The sequence below is a fragment of the Nasonia vitripennis genome, chromosome 4 (genome assembly GCF_009193385.2).
Source record: "Nasonia vitripennis strain AsymCx chromosome 4, Nvit_psr_1.1, whole genome shotgun sequence".
Lineage (NCBI taxonomy): Eukaryota > Metazoa > Arthropoda > Insecta > Hymenoptera > Pteromalidae > Nasonia > Nasonia vitripennis.
In genome coordinates, this window is record NC_045760.1 from 17,627,682 (window position 1) to 17,645,206 (window position 17,525).

Consider the following 17,525-nt stretch of genomic DNA (forward strand, 5'->3'; position numbering starts at 1 on the left):
AGCTCCGCAAAAGCAATAACCGCAACGACGTCCCTGCCTTATAGCTCGCGCGCGCGCTCGTTCGTGTCCGTAGAGAGGGAGAAAGGGTTAAAGTTAGTATACCTCAGACGGAGAGAAAGAAGTAGGCAGAGTAAGAAAGAAGAAGCGAGAGGGGAGTAGCCACCTTCCTCTCCTCGTCCTCTCTTCTCCGCTCAACGGTGTGCAGCGCGTGTGTAGCACTATACCTCGAAGAGAGATACGGCGCTCGCGCGCCTAAAAAAAAGAGCAGGACGAGAAATCCACTTCGACTCGGCGAGAGAAGGAAGGAGACGAAGAAGAAGAAAAAATAGGTAGAGACAGATACATATACATATTGGAGCATATAGGAGGCAGCAAAATGTAGAGTAGAGGAGCGGAAAGGTGTCTTTACCCCCGCCTTTCATTTTATCGCGGCGAAAGGATGCGAGTTAGTGCACTTTGAAAAGTGCGAGAGGGATAATTTATGGTTATGGAGCGCCGATAAAGAGAGAAAGGGAGACGAAGAAAGAAGAAGCCTCGAGAGAGAAATGCAGACCGCGATCGAGCCGGGCGAATGATAGAGATAGCCGCAGGCTATGTAAATGCGGATAAACGGATGATGATTTTCCGCGAATTCGAGAAGGCGTGTGTTATCCTCGGATTGTTCCGTACGGTGTCGAAAATAAGTGCAACTGATGCTTCATTCTGAAAAATAAAACAAAAGGAAGGAAAAAATCTGAAAAATCCAAAAGCGAGAAATAAGAATTCGCGCATACGTCCGACTCTCTCTTCTCTCCCAACAGCCGCCTCCGTCTCTTATGCTCTCTCTCTCTCTCTCTCTCTCTCTCTCTCTCTCTCTCTCTCTTTCTCACAGGGAGGCTGCAGGTCGACCCGTCCCTTCTTCTTCCCACACTTGTGCTCTATAGGTATATAGGTACAGGGTACTGTCTATGGCCGACGCATTCCCTCCTATACTTATAGCCCCATCGCGTCACAGGTTGCGGTGTTGACGTTCATTGGTCAATCCGCAAATACAGAATGATGCTGATTTTGCGTGCAGCCAGCTCTTTCCTGTATCCGCGGCCTCGTTTCTTTTATTCGAGCCTTGCGGCTCTACCTGGTGCGCGCGAGGGGGGCCTTTCACACTCGTGCACGAGAATCCTTGTGACTTTTCTTTAATTTTCTGGTTTGTTAGCGGCCGGAGCTATCCGATTTGCGAGGAATTTTGCTGCTTTTGTTTGTTTTCATTTTTGGACTTTATTGTTAACGTTTCCGTATATTTTATTGATAAAATTGAAAAAAACTTTGTTTTTTTTTTTATTAATTCGGATTATTGCAGAGGGCAAGACCAGGATGTTATACCGAAAGAAACGTCAATGCAATGCTTTGGTACATCGATGGATGAAAAGAAAGAGATGTAACCGACAAAGCCAACCCATTATGTAAGTATCCGAATCCTTGTATGGGTATAAATACGACTATACGAATATACCAAACCAACACCCCCACAATACATGTCTTCTAGCTGGATAGAAGAAAACCTTTTCGCTAGAAAAGAAAGCAAGAGCCGGCGCATTGTTGACGCCCGGTCCTTATGGGCCAGAATCACGCTGCAGATCGGTGCCTTGTATACAATATGTGGCATAAAGGAAAACAATAATAGAATACAACAATTGAATATGAATTATAAGCATTGATAAAAGTTTTAATATCATAGGCAATCAATTGCAAATTTGTTCCTTCGAGTGTAAAATCTCAGGGACAATTTCTATCTATGAGTGTAAATCGGGAATGGTTAAATAAATATTAAGACATGGATAAATTTTACAGTTTTCATTAGGTAAAGTTCTGTCGTGGTTACAGCCTAAAATGTTATACTTAAATTATATATAAGCAAGGCCACAAACTTAACAAACATTTTACACTGATTTATCTTTTCTTCAAAATCAATAATATGAATATGTATAATATTGTATAGTATATAATAATATAGTATTATAATAAAATCAATAAAATAATAGTAATCATAATGATGATGATGATAATAATAATAATAATAATAATAATAATAATAATAATAATAATAATAATAATAATAATATTAATAATCATGTAATCGTTATGACGATAATAATTCAGTATCTATGTTTTTCGCGCACAAAAATTCCTGCTCCAGGAGCCGGTCTCTTTTCGTGCGCGCTCTATCTCTCTTTCTCTCAACTCACCCTTTCATATCGTCAACAATCATCAACAACATTACAGCTTTATTCCCTTATTATATCTAACTAAAAAAGAAGAAAAAGATCGCATAAAACGAATGCCGTAGATATACAATACAAATATAACAATTTTTTCTTAAGGGACGAACGGATCATCATGTTGAAGCAAAGTTTAATAAAAATGCGATCCGCGGAAAACAATTATATACACTTCGTGCTTTAGTCATATGTACAAGATTCATTTTTAAACATTTTTTTTTCTCATTTAATCAAACTAAGAAATAATCTAATAACACACTCGTTAGTACATAATTCATTTTTCCAGGGAAATGCTTGAAACCAGAAAAAAAGGAAATTTTGAATTTTACTCCTTTATTTGTGTTTTTTATCGTCGACTTAAAACTATGCAGAGACAGATTTTTGGCACAAATCGAAAAAAATGTAGCGGAAGCGGCTGGATGGTTTCTTTTTCTCGCGGTGTACGTATAATAGTTTTGACAATTTTGAACTCAAAAATTCCACTAAAAGCTGCCTATTACACACTATTATGTTTATACTGTAATCGAATATGTGTCGTGAGCCTTTTTTTCTACGTCCATATACATCTACTATTTACTTGGATTTACAAAAAAAGCCTCGCGACAATACGCCTAAAAGACCTTTTGTAAGTTGCTTTTTGATTGTCCGTGCAGGCTATTTTTGTCAAAACTTTTCGATCTTCAGCGTTAACTTGTTTTTTTTTTATAGCACTGCGTGGCATAAACCTGCATTTGTGTCACGCCTATCCGTGGCATAAGTAGTCATTTATTGCACCGTGCATATCGCCAACCGCACGGTGCAAAAATGGACTGCTAATGCCACTGACATACGTAACAGCGGATTTCTGCTAGTCAGTGCTATAAAATAATCTACGATACACGTGTCATAAGTCACTCTTCATGGCACGGCATTAAACACGCCGTGCCGTAAAGTACGACTTATGCCACTAGCATTGTAGTTAAGCGCTTTTCTTTCATTCGAGCAATGTTTTTTTTTATCATAAATAAAGTCTCAGCTTTTGCATTTAAGTTCGCGTTTTAGAGTTATATTTGATTAATCATTTTATATGTGCTCGTTCTGAAAATGAGCTGTGTAATAAAAATATATATTTTTATTATTTAGCGATTTCTACCTTAGTATAATAAATTGATATATTTCAAATTGACATGTTCATTATTGTATTTGATATATGATCTCATTTTTAGAACTTTGGATAAGTGTTGCTAAGTTTTCTATTACTCGTTATTATTAATATACTATTATAGCACACCAAAGTGCCTGCAAAAGCAAAATCCATCGCTCGAACGAAGGTAAAACGACTTGAAGCATACGAACAATGTCCAACGCCATTGCTATTCCATATCCAGCGATACGTGTGTGATGCTGTGCTTATACAATATTATATAAGAGAGTTTCAAGTCTCTTTATAGCCCATTCATAATTTAGACTTAAAAATATTATATACGTTCAGATGTCGGAGGCTCATTCATCAACGCGATATAATAATCTATATGTGTGTGTATATATATATTTCGCTCACTAGTCAGCCGGTTAACAATTTTTGTTTGCTTTTCCAATCTTTTCTTTATAGTGCAAAAAAATGCACGGCATTCTGACATAACGATTCCATAGCCTTTTTCATCATATCATCAAAATATGTTGAAAAACGCATATTTAGTACGTTGGTCTTGTTTGCTGTAGAGCCGACTGACCGAGAGTATTTTCATTCGTTATCAGGAGTTACTGGTATATTGCTTTTTACAATTACTTAGAAGACTAAACCATACAACGTGGCTTTAGTTTATTCTATTTAAACATACTATGTTGCAGCTTTAGCAGGGACGAAAGTTGTTAGATTCTGTTAAAAAATCAATATGCTAATATGCCAATATGCTAATTATATTTTTTTCATTAAACGTTACGTATTTTTTTATAATGGTTTTTACACTAGATATTAATCCAAGAGGCAGACTAAAATCTAGTGAAAACCCACGATTTCAAATTAACCATCTAGTGAAACATTTTTAGTTAAAACGATGTTCAGTATATAAATATTTCTTCATTTAAGTATCAAACGCCTATCATCCCTGCCAAGTTAATTGTTGAATTTAATAAGTCTAGCCATTAAAACGTATAGTTCTAGTCTGTTAGTTTAGAATAAGCTACGTGGAAGAACAGACCTTCAGTCATGGCGAACGGAAGAAAATCTTTGAAAGAAAATCTTTAAATCCAGCTTTTACTGCCTTAGAGAATCGAAATAAGCTACTTCTTTTCTGCTTAGTATATAAGAGAAGTCGAAAAATCGTCTTTACAACCATGACAACCAGCTGGTCAGTTATTAGCATATTGTACAATTATAAAGTGTTAGAATAGCGGATATTTAAAGATTCGAAATTAGAACTTTTTGCTCTCGTTGAACGGAAAAGCTTTGACCATTTGGAGGAACGCGGACGAGAATGCCATTCGAACGTATTTTTTTTTTCCATTTTATCATTACAAGAGACAAATACAATTTATCTAAGATTTAAAAAGTGTAACAACATCGTTACGCATCCTTTAGACGGACTGCAACTTTATAACCATATCACAGATTAATACATATACACGATACCAAACTTTTCAAGAAATAAAAATTTTGAACCAACAGTATCTTCCTCTAATATTAATCATAATAATAAATTATCGTAAGTTATACATTTGTTTCAACAAACACGTGGCATTCTTTCCAACATTCATTCCTCGGCCTCTGTCTATACAACGAGCCGCGATCGTGCACACATCAATAAAGAAAAACAATACAAAATAAAAATCGCAACAGCAGCACTGCTCAGACCACAAGATCCGTTCGCTCCTTTTATTCAGGGATGAAGTATTTTAGTACGTCTGCATAATATTATAACGAAAACCAAAATGTTCAAGGATTCGTTTGCTATAGGTATTCAAAAAGTATGCATAGCACGTACGTTCGGTTGACGATCGCTGTAAGAATTTGGCGAAAAAGATTAAATTTAAAGAATCGCGTGTATGTATGTGACGACGTTTATGTGTGCGGTTTTCAGAGTTATTAAAGACTAGAAGTTAAGTGGCTTATGCGAGTTCAAAATGTATACAAAGACTAACTAGTTTTGGAGTAAACCACTTGAAATTATCGAGCTACGGTGTATTATAGTACGAGCGATATCGCGCTGTAAAATTCATCGACTCCGAGAAATCCCACGTGTTTGGTTGCTATACGACTAAGAAAGAAATCGAAAGAAAAAACTTAGGTATACGCTTTGCGCATTAGTATCTAACGATTATTCAACAATAATCCTTCATATTATAATTAGAATTGTACAATTATTGATAGAGTCATTCCCAAATTTCTTAAGTTACCCTAAATGAACCTTCTATATGCATACAACGTGAAAATATATTTACATTTATACAAAAGTCATTCTTCGAAATTGTCGAATTCTTCTTTTTAACGGATACACATGAATCGCTTTTTGTTAAAAGGGTAATCGAGTAAGAAATAAAAGTTAATTAATAAATGCGCATTTTTATGATATATGTTACATATCAAAGTCTTTGTTTTTGCTTAAAATGTACAAATTCACCCGAATTTGCTATAAATATTATTCACGTAATTAGTGTGTAAATTTGTTTGGACTTCTTAATTGATATATATATATATATATATGTATATACACATATTGCAAAAGCATGTAAAAATATATCGTCATCTCGTTAAAAGAATATTCATATACTCTAAATATATATAAATATATATGTGATGTTATTTTGATTAATACGTATTTTTCTAAAAAAATATTTCGATTTGTAATCATCGTTAACAATATAGGTAACATATAATGCATATAAATTAGTAAAATGCGATCAAAGATATTGTTACCATGATGCTTTAAAAAATTTCAAATACTTATTGTTCTCACAGAGCTAGTAACTCATAGGCCTTTTAACAAACAGTGATTCAAATCTAAGGAAAGAAAAGAAAAAAGAATCCGCCAGTATCCGGGGAACGCGAGGGGATCACTCACTCCTTCATACACATACACACATATATTTATGCCAAAGAAGAGAAAAAGAAGGAAAAAAGGGATATAGATCGATGCTTTGACGGTTCGTGCTAGTAATTGTGTGGACCGCATAGCGATTGCGTGTATTTTGGTGACTGTGGATAATCTATTACGAAGAGCTATTATCACACAGATAGAGCCCTGTAAAAATATACTTCTCGTCTTTCCCTTCTCTTTACGCCCTTATTCCGCACCTCTCTTTCATTTTAAGTCTTTCGGGAGGTTTAAGCTTTTAACAAAAGAATATATTTTTAACAAAATAATATGTCATTACTCTTAAAAAAATATTAATATTCTTTTGCATAGTTCACTCGAATTTGCCATTCATTTGTTCTCTATGTTTAACACATTAAAAAGTTGATTTCTCGAAAAAGCGACATTTAAAGTAGAAAAAGGCGAGAAACACCTTTCGAACTGCTACATTTGTGTACCATACACATACACACTTAGGTTCCGTCCGTAATATACGCACTTTACGTGTCTTTTTCCTATCTTTTTTCTATATTTTCCATAATGTATTTCTATGACACGAATGTAATGCCAAGCGTGTCTCATCTTTGGTAACTGTAGAGCCCCTTTAGCCCCTTTAGCGATATTTTTCTGCAGTTATTTTCTCTTTATACATTGGAAGATTTTTTAATTGAAAAATATAAATAGAAGGAGTTTGTTATGAAATATAAGTAAAAATAAATAAGTTTATTGATGAGACAAGCTCAGCATTTACGGTTTGTCTTGGTAGATGCAATTTATACTATGAACGTGTTCATGTGTGTGTGTGTGTGTGTGTGTGTGTGTGTGTGTGTGAATATGTGTGTGCGCGTGTGTATACACACATGATACATCTTTTAAATATATTATAAACTTTTCTAATGAATAATTATCAGCTTTTTATCTTTATCTCTATACAATATCTACAAGAAAAATTCTAATAAAGATCTGTTATTGTTATTTAAACTTTCTATATATGAATCAATATATTTTATATAATGACGCTCGCAACACATTGCCTAAAGTTTGCCGATACTCCGTGTCTCTTTCTCTCCTTGCTTCATGATTTTTGCTTTATTTAACTTTTTTAATTCGTCGCTGGAACCATAGCTGTCCTCACTCTTATTCTAGTGTTTATTCTCATTGTTGTATATACATATGTATTTATATGTACCTCCGTGCAAACCCTATTTACGTAAATTTTAAATATAAATTTACACTTTCTTTGTCGCCGGTTTACCCATCTATTATTGCTTCACGATTAGTGCTACTGAACTTGCTTTGGCAATACAGGAGTATCAAACCCTGAGCAACTGCCTACATATGTATACATATATGTATATGTTAAAAAGTAAAACACGAGAATATCCACGCACTTGCTCGTAAAGATCAATAGTACGTCTCAGTTTGGTTAGAAAATTCAATTGAATTGAAGGGATAGAAATTCGCTTTTTGTGATGCAGTAAACTGACTAATTCACTCACGTCAATGTATCGCTGAAACAAGGTCAATTACTATATCTGATATATCTGTAAATATGTGTATAAAACATTGTACATTTCTCAAGTCGTTAAGATAAGTTTAGAATAAATTTTTTTAGACATCACTAAGCTAAATTAGAAAATATAAAAGTTGTCTAACCATATACAGATTATCGAAAGAGCCACCCTAGACTATACAAAACCGTTGTACCTTTTCCAAATGGGCACTCGAGCCTTGTTTCACCGACACACCGCAGTTTTGACAAACGATAAATTCATCTCCTGCAGTATCAACGAAATCTCCTAACCAGCGCCGCTCGCATTTTATTCGGGATGACTCTTTCGCTTCACTCAGACTTTGGTATCTTTTTCTGTGCGCGCTTCACTTACTTCATTTCGAGTCATTAGCCTCGCACCTGTTTGAGATACCTGCCGTTCTCGTTCCACGTCTCCCGCCAAGAGCGTTTGCGCCGTTTGCTACTGGGGGCGTCTTCTCCGGAGGGACGCCGCTTTAGCGTCGGCTCGATCTCCAACGGATCGCTTCCCGGCACGTAGCGCGACGCATTGCTGTTGTTGTTATTGTTGCTGCCAATGTTGTATAATATCTCGCTGTTATCCAGCACTTCTTCCTCCTCTTCGTCATCCGGTGCTAGCGGATCGCGAAGCGACGTTGTGTTGACACCGGCTAGGTTCAGTAGCGCATCGGCACCTTCGGCAATTTTACGCTGCTCATCCACGTCAGCTGCCGTTTCATCGGTATACCGTCTAAATGTGCAATATTTGTTTTTATTGATTCATTCACTCGAAATAATTCTGCACACGAATAGTCTAATTTAATGGAATATACGTACCTTTCCAGACGAACTGACGTGATCAAACTGTAAGTATGATCTTCAGTAGAGCTCCTCGTGATAACTGGCACCATCTTTTCATTTTCTCTTTGTTTCTTCTTGCGATCTATAGTATCACAAAAATCGTCTTCGTTAAGAAAAACTACAATAGGCGTGGTTAAAAAAACAAACAAAAAGCGATGATTCCCAGCATTGAAAACAAAGCAACGCTCAAGGCCATGTACCTTTGTTATGATTAAGAATGATGGGTCCGTGCTTGAACGACAGCATCGCAGCGGCGGCTGCATCCACATCGCTGTCAAATTCAGTTTCGGAGTTCTCCCCGATGTTGCTAGAGGCAAGCCTCTTTGACAAATAGGGAAACAGCACTGGATCTGGAAGTCGACTGTTCACGACTTTACGGGCGATCTTCTCAGGCGTGGAGATGTTGGTGGCGGTAGGTGGTGGAAACGGTGAACGTGACAGGGCTTGGATAAGATTTGACCGGTACTGCGCATCGACCATCCACAACGAACCTTTTCCCAAGTTCTGAAAGGTTGATAATGATCGGTTGTAATGGTGAAGATGAGCTTGTTAAAATATGAACTATCACTATAAACAAAGCCGAAAAAGGCAGAAGTTAGTCATATGTTCCCCATGATATTTCGAAGACTATTCCGAGTTTTGCCATTATTTCGTCATGGAATTTTCAATGGTACGTCGGCAGATTAGTAATGCGTATCATTACATGCTGAGAAAAAAAGTTGTGTTTACTGTGTGCACTCGTTTGCACAATAAATACTGGATGCAATGTACTCAAAAACATTAGGATCATCTATTTACATACAATCAAAGAGAGGATGACTCAAAATTAAGTTAAAATCTAATATCTGCTCTTAGTTTTTATGATATAAGATGATTCTGAAAGTCTCAGTGTACTTCATAGTATTGATTGTGTAATTTATAAAACTACAATCATACGGCACCCATGTTGAAAGCAGGAGTGTACGTACCATATTAAATCGCGTTACCGCATCTAACTGTTCCGCCCGCTGAAAAATTTTCAATATAATAAATTGTGTTCGACTTTTTTACTCAAACTCTATACTCTCATATGACGTGACGTAAGTATATCGAGGAGTTATGTATGGATTCCACATTGTACTTCTGATTATCTCGAGTATTAATATATTACCAATAAAATACGAAATATCATGGCTACGATATGCCAAACGAAGGCAACCGGTCCCCATTTCATTGAAATTTGAGTTTTTGCTAATTGCTATGAGATTTGGATAACGCACTGTATTTACGAAATATTATACTATCTACTGTGTATGATTTTCAATAATTAAAAAAGTGAATTGCTTAAAGCAGTGTTAAAAGCAGACAGATTCACCTGATTAATTTTGTGGCATGCAAATGATGAAAATGAAAGTGTTCATATTTTTCGACTCTACACATCAAAAAATTCGCAAGCGTTAAAGCATACGAATAGCAATGTTCCCAATGTCTGAAGCAAGCCAATGTCTCAAGTATGATGTTGAAGCAGAAATTGATAAATTAAAAAATATATAATTTTGGTTGCCGGTACCTCTCAACTCCTCCCCCCTCCCACCCATAAATTGGAGAAACTAAAAAAAATGTACGACATACATATAAAACCGCATCTTGAGTGTAACTCACTGGCGACTTCTCGACTTTGCGAAAACACTTGTTCAGACTGAGATTATGCCTGACGCTGTTTTTCCAGCCGGTGGGCGCGTTCCTGAAGTAGGGAAAGTGCTCGAGTATCCAGGCGTAGACCTCCTTGACGGGCAAAGCCTTGACTGGACTGTCCTCGATGGCCATGAAGATGAGGCAGGAGAACGAATAAGGCGGCTTGCTGTTCTTGTGCAGGTACGGATCATAGGGTATGTGGGTCGGGTGCTTGTTGCGATTCGGCACTGGCAGGTTGAAGTTGGCGCTGTTGCTGCTGTTGTTGTTGTTGTTGTTGTTGTTGTTGTGTTTCACTTGGTTGCTCTGTGCTGTGCCGTTTGGGCTCTTGGCGCTGTCCGGATTGGACTTTGACGGAGACTGACCGTTTATTACCACGTCGTCGTACTGCAGAACGTGCGTCGAACCTACACTGCTCTTGCCGTTGCTCTCTGCGAATGCGAAATTTGCCAAATGAATAAAAAAAATCATAGGAATTAAAAAAGAAAAACAAAGTTTTCCCGTATAATCTCAAATTTGCTCACCAGGCGAGTAGCTGTCGTCGAGGCTCGACACCGAATTGGTATTTTCAGATATGTCGAGGCTGTCCTCGCAGATGATATTATTGTTGATGACGTTCTCCTCCTTGACAACCTTGCCGGGGTGCTCGGTGATCTCGAGGCTCTTGAGAAGGTTCTGCTGGTGCAGCCAGCTGAGCGACGTCAGATCGTCGTCCGATTGAGTTTTCTCGTCGCCGGGCTCGCTCTTCGGGATCATGGGTATCTCCTCCTCCTCGATGACGATCTCATCGCCGGCGATCGTCTGCTCCTCTACGAACTGCTGGTGCTGCTGGTGATTGGCGTTGTCGCCCTCCTTCAGCGTGAAAGCTTCGCAGAAGCCGAAAACGCGCGTAACCACGGGATCCGCGACACTGCCGGTTTCCACATCCGATGCGTCCGGCCTGTCGGGTGCCATTTCGTCTATTTAGCCACTAATTATCCTATAGTCACTGAAAAATAACGAATATCACCGGTTAGGAATTTCTATCAACTAGGTCTGGATTTAGACGATCGAAACCCATCAACGCTCGTAGACATTGCATAACAATTAAAAACGAGCTCGGCCCGGTCTCGCAGTGAAAATTTCCCGACATCCGGCCGTCGGAAAAAAAAGCGAATCCATTAAACGGTCTGGCCGGTTTAACGGTATACCTCCCGTACACCATCGAGCGCATCGCGAAGGTTCAGCCGCGCACGAGGGAGCTGCGCGTGTCGTGCGACGAAATGTGCGCGCACTGTGCACATCAACGTGTATATAGTGACTTCTCCAGTACGCACGCATGCACGGCTAGTCTAATTTCAACGCGGCTCTCCCTATCTCTCGCTGTTCTTCTCTGGCCGTAGAGTAAAAGGAAGGAACTCGCGCGCGACGACTCCTTTCCGAAAATAGTACACGCAATAGCACGCGCGAGCGAGAGCCGGCGCGCTTTCGGCGCTAGGAAAGGCAAGGAACGCGCCGCATATACAGTATACTCTGTTATACTTTGACACGGCGTTCTTTGCAAATTTACTTTTTATTCCGATCTCGGTCACGTTATGCCCGCGATCGGAGAGTTGTAAAATTCAAAAATATACTCGTGTACATTCTCGGAGGCGGCATCGGAGATTCGTGTATTTTTAATACGAGGTGAGAGAAGGAGCCAGCGTAAGAAATGTCAGTCATAAAAATCGAAACTCCGCGCCGGGGCTTCGCGTCTGAAGTAGATGCAGGCAAGAAGGTGTCGCACACAGCTCGAAGCGAAATGACGCGAGGGATTGCGGATTTTCGGGTTCGTCGACACCGGCGAGTATATAAGAAGGAAGGAGAGAGAGAGAGAGAGAGAGAGAGAGAGAGAGAGAGAGAGAGAGAGAGAGAGAGAGAGAGCGCGCGCGCGAGGCGGCGCAGGAAAAAAGTCGCGAATATCGGAGCAAGCGTATAGAGCGAGGCGTGTTCACGGCGAAAGAATAGGAGTGTTGTTAATGTAGATGTCTTTGTTTTCGAACTTTTCCAGGAGGATGATAATGAATCATCGATGTTGTCTCGCCGTTCGTGTGTGCAGCTTGAATTTTGCCTCGAATCAGGTTGAGAGTTCGCTATTTCGATCATGGAACCTTATATTGTCGCAGGACTTGCAAACTTGACGATGTTAAAGGGTGAACAAGCGAAGGGGTGAAAGTGAACTCGATAGATCGACTCAAATGAAGCCAGTAAGATTCTCTATTATAAATAAGCTTGATACGCGTCGACGGACTTACCAGTAGACAAAAGAATCGCTAAAAATAGGCGAGTCTATTTCTAGCAGTATTTTTCACACTTTCGCCAGGATATACGGCGATGCGAAACGTAAACATCGCGTGGCAGTCGCCAACCGTCCCGCGATTGCAAGTTTACTCATGTAGCTGAAGATTGCAGGACAATGAAAAAAAAGGAGTACCTACAGGATGTGCCTGCAAACTTTTGAGCTGCGAATGCCTTAACTTCAATAGCCCTACTTTACATGACATGCGTTTACATAACCTATAGATGCAATTTCGTGACTGATACTTTTCAAATACAAATGGAAAGTATAGCACCGAAATAGAACGAGTGAATGAAAATACGGCTTCGATCGGCGCTAAGAGGGTGCGAAAACGATCGGACGCGCAAGTCATACAACCTACGAGTATCACAATTCACAAACAAAAAAAGAAAAAAACAATAACTGCAAAGCATACTCGCAACGCTCCTACCTACACAAACACGCACATGAATGGGACGCGTCAGTAGTCCAGAGAACGTAAACAACAGCACCATAAACCGCGGCGTCCGCCATGAGAAAAGTCGGCCACAGTAGTCATCGTCATCTTCTTCAACACACACGACGTAAGCACTCGCCGCACAAAAATCGACCTAATCAGCCGCAGTACAGTCTACTGCCCCCCCCCCCTTCTGCCGCAACTCCAAAACAACTCGCGGCGAAAACAACAACAACAACAAAATATACTCTCCACGCGTAACTTTCACGCGCGCAGCTCTGCGGCGATGATAAAAAAGCAAAGTCCGCGTTACGCATTCGCGTGTGTAGCGGCGTGTGTTACGCGAATGAAGGGAGACATCGAAAGAAGAAGAAGAAGAGAGACTGTAATACGGACACACACGCCAGACGAGGTGTATATAGCGAGATGCTGTTGCCAGGCAACGCGTTTCCCCGGCAACACGCGAAACTCCGCAATACACACGCCGCGCGCATTCCTATAATCTACGTCTCTCTCTCTCTCTCTCTCTCTCTCTCTCTCTCTCTCTCTCTCTCTCTCTCTCTCTCTCTCTCTCTCTCTCTCTCTCTCTCTCTCTCTCTCTCTCTCTCTCTCTCTCTCTCTCTCTCTCTCTCTCTCTCTCTCTCTCTCTCTCTCTCTCTCTCTCTCTCTCTCTCTCTCTCTCCCTCTTTCCCTCTCTCTCTCTCTCTCTCTCTCTCTCTCTCTCTACACTTCCCATACCTTTGTTCGCGCTTCGCGTCAGTATTAGCGCTTGCTTATATACGCAATAAACATACGGACGATCCGAGACTTTGTTGCAAAAATTTGTCGAAGCCCTGAGAGAATAAAAATGAAAATGGGCCATAGGCGTTTGTTTGCGTTTCAACATTGACCGGAGGGATGGAATAAAAATGTTCTCCTTTCTTTCACGTGTGTCACGTGGTCTCTCCGCGAGCCGAGTGTGCCAATATGGCTACGCTGCGTGTAGATATAGGTATACAGATACGCGAGCTCGAGAAAGAGACGGAGAAGACAACGAGGCCTGTAAACATAACCTTTTCTACGCGAGCGTTATGTAAAGTGCGGCAATGAGCTGCGCGCGCGTAATTGTGTATACATAGCTTGGGCACTCTCGGCTACGAGGTGAATATTCATGCGACATCTATTCTTGATCAACTCTTTCCGGCCTCAAGATGCACGGAATTTCCGATTACCTTGCTCTTTTTTAGAAACTCTTCTCAAAAGGAATTTTCTAACGACAAACGCGGCTGTAGGAGACTAAGCTGAAACGTCGAGAGACAAACAATTTTTCATAGAAATTTTAGCAAGTTTTGATGGTTCTTGGAACAAAACACCCCCTTATTTGAATATTAAGGTCGCGGGGAAAAAAAATATGAAAGAACATCGCCACGGCCCCCGCAGCTCTTATTTTCATCTCGAGAGACTTTCAAAAATTCACTCCCGCCTTTCATGGAATAACCCTTTTGTTTTTATACTTCCACGCTGCGCCTTGTCGCGACTCTCTTTTCATCGGCCCCTTTTTCAGCTTTATTTTGTCCGGGCTAATTTTCACCCTTTGATTTGAATTTTACTCGACGTCGCCACATCGTTTGCGGGGGATTGTTAATTGCCCTCTTTGGCTTTTGTGTCGGCTGAAAGACAATTTACTACTTATGAGCACGTATTTACTTGAGAAGTGTCGCTCGTCGAATTTCTGCCCGAATCATTTCATTTTACAAGCGAGCGCAACTATTTTCACCGATTGAATTTAATCGAAAAACCTTCTTCCAAAATGCAAACCCGAGAATGTCTAAGAAATTCGACCTAAAAATTTTTCTATCGATCCCGCATAGTAATTAAATTTTGCGCGCTGAAGCTGGTGGCGCGCTCGCTACTGCTCCGATTATGATTCCGCGACGGCAGCGGCGAGCGCTTGTTTATATCCTCCCCCCTCGAGAAGAAACAAAATGGCGTTGCTCGCTCTGTGTGCATCTGCGACGAGCAACGGCAACATAACATACACGCATACACGAGTATCGCACGGTCGCCCTCGCCGACCCTTTCGGCTCCGATTTCACGCGATACGCTCGCACGGGACTTCCATATTTATCGCTCGAATGCACCCACGAGGAGAACAGCCCGCGTGCGTGTAAACAAGCGCGGAAATCGTCCGCGACGTGTCATGGATAAATTGATGCTGATGCGATTTTTCGACGACCATTACCTAATGGCTTTCCGATGGGATTTCGGGTTGGGATCTCGCGTTTTTAAAGAGGCGCCAGAGGCTGGCGATGGAAGAAAGATGGTGCGTGTGTTTAAGCATGCCGAACCTAACCTCAAACGCGCTGCGGCAAACAAACACACACTGGGCGGTGAGATAACGCGCAAAACGTGTTTACGTTAATGTCTGGCTTACCTCTCGGAGGCTTGGCATGTGACGAAATCAGCGTCTAACGCAATTCATCGGTCAGAAATTCATCTTCTCATCGAATGCTCTGAACCGAAGGGCACGGAACAACTGATTCGAACGGATAACAACGCGCGACCATGTGTGGGCAGATAAACAACGAAAATAGCACTGATAAAAATCGTCGGTTCACCGCGATCGAAAGAAGAAGACAACCGCGACTTCCGCGCGCTCGAGACTCCGATTTCTCCAACACGTGCGGACGGCGAAGGGCTGCAGGCGACTGTATCATGCATGATGAACGGGAACGCGAGAGAAAAAACTCGCTCTCCCCGTCGACCGACTTCTTTGCCACACGTGTCGTCTGCTACGGTGCATCCTATACCTACTGTATAATGCAGCCCTACAGCAGCAGCAGCTGCCCGCATAGGTACTTATACACTCGCGTATAGTCGCGAGTTACATAAACGCGGGGATAGTGTTGTAAATAAACTTCGCGACTTTTCCGAGGCGGTTTCGTCCGTCCTAACCCCGCAGTGGAGCAGCGCTATCCGACGATTTTCTGCGAGGACAGAATTCCGAAATCGTCGAATCATGCCCGTCCGCGAGACAGCAGGGCTGCGCAGACGGCGCTTTCGAGTTTTTCCGATGTGCCCATGGAAAAGCAGGGGGTTGTTGCTGCATCGCCTGTGCGTTTACTTGTTGAATCGCCAGCGCAGCCGAATCAAACGATAACGATTACGAAAGCGGCGACGCTTGTGTTGTATGTGCAGCCAGAGGGACACACGAAAAATGGCCACGGCATCACGGCTGCTATACTGCTGCTGCACACGACATCGTCAACATGGTTGAAAAGCGATCGCGAGTTTCAGGACGCTAATCGCGAGTAATTATCAGCGTGATTTCGCGAGATTTGGCACGGAAAATTCTCATAAAGCTGGCAGAAGGACTTTGCGGTGGGTAAATACTCGTCGAGACGCGGAAAATACAGGCGCGATAGGGTTAGGTACTGCATGCGCGAAAACTCGCTTTTCCGCGGAAAAGAACGTTTTTAATCGCGCCAGTTGAGACAGCGTCGTTAAAGGGTTGGATAATCTACGTCTTTCTGCTGGTGAAGTGTCCTCGCGGAGTAAACACGCAGAAGGCGAGCGCGTAACGCGTCGTCCCCCTGATGTGTGTGTATAACTCGCGCACTCGTTTTCTCGGCCAAGACACGAAAGTCGCGCGTGTGTCTATCAACCTTTTTTCGCGTTTTCCGACGTCGCTTTTCACTGAACTCGAGCGTATTATTGCTTTTCGATGACATTCGATCAAATTGAACGACACTCGGGATGAAAAACTTACGTGCACGGTGAGAAGGCAGACGTTGTCCTCAGCGGATTTTCGAAAGACGGGCATCTCAAGACTCGCGCAGGGCACACACACTCCTCGTCTCTGCGCCTCACAACAGCCAGCTGATCGGGCCGCCATGTTTTGACGTCACCACGCGCTCCATGAAAATAATCACGAGGTTTACTCCCACTATTCTCGAATAACAACTTTGATCAACGCGCGAGGACGCTGATGTCGAGGGCGCGGAATTTTAATTCGCGGTTAGATTGTGGCTTGCAGATAGTGCAATTGATATGACGTTTCAATTTTGCATGATTCGCTGCAAAATCAGTGATGGTAGAATATTATCAAGACATAAAACTGCTCTAATCTCGTAAATAACTTGCGCGTAGCCATTTTTATGATTGCTATTTCGAATTTGCCACCTTTTCTTGAGCTTTGCAACAGCGCCTCTAGCGGATAATTGGTGTTTAATCGATAATCGATTGAATTAATTGGTCGAATATTAAAGTGCCGCATTATTCGAATTTAAATATAATGTATTGTCGTTCAAAAATTGCCGTTGCTGCATGAATATGAAATATTTAATGCAAATGGTTGTCAATGGTAGGAATTATTTGAATTAATACTTCTACTTTTATTTGATATTAAATACAATTTATTGATGTTGTTATATCAGAGTTATAT

The 17,525-nt window shown here is 41.0% G+C and overlaps 1 protein-coding gene across 11 annotated transcripts; it reads right to left on the minus strand.

Annotated features, from left to right (window-relative positions):
- Positions 1–1,815: 1,815 nt before the first annotated feature.
- Positions 1,816–17,010, minus strand: LOC100117957 (forkhead box protein N2). 11 transcript variants are annotated; one of them, XM_031928684.2, is made up of 7 exons: positions 16,851–17,010; positions 10,874–11,337; positions 10,320–10,780; positions 9,647–9,685; positions 8,879–9,182; positions 8,655–8,760; positions 1,816–8,568 (listed from the first exon to the last, which is right to left on the minus strand). In XM_031928684.2, the coding sequence occupies exons 2-7, from the start codon at positions 11,301–11,303 to the stop codon at positions 8,208–8,210; spliced, it is 1,701 nt and encodes a 566-aa protein (XP_031784544.1). In that variant the 5' UTR covers positions 11,304–11,337; positions 16,851–17,010; the 3' UTR covers positions 1,816–8,207. The 11 variants fall into 11 exon arrangements, with proteins under 11 accessions (XP_031784544.1, XP_031784545.1, XP_031784549.1 ...); XM_031928685.2 differs by lacking the exon at positions 16,851–17,010 and adding an exon at positions 15,516–15,855; XM_031928689.1 differs by lacking the exon at positions 16,851–17,010 and adding an exon at positions 13,113–13,455.
- Between the last annotated feature and the right edge of the window lie 515 nt (positions 17,011–17,525).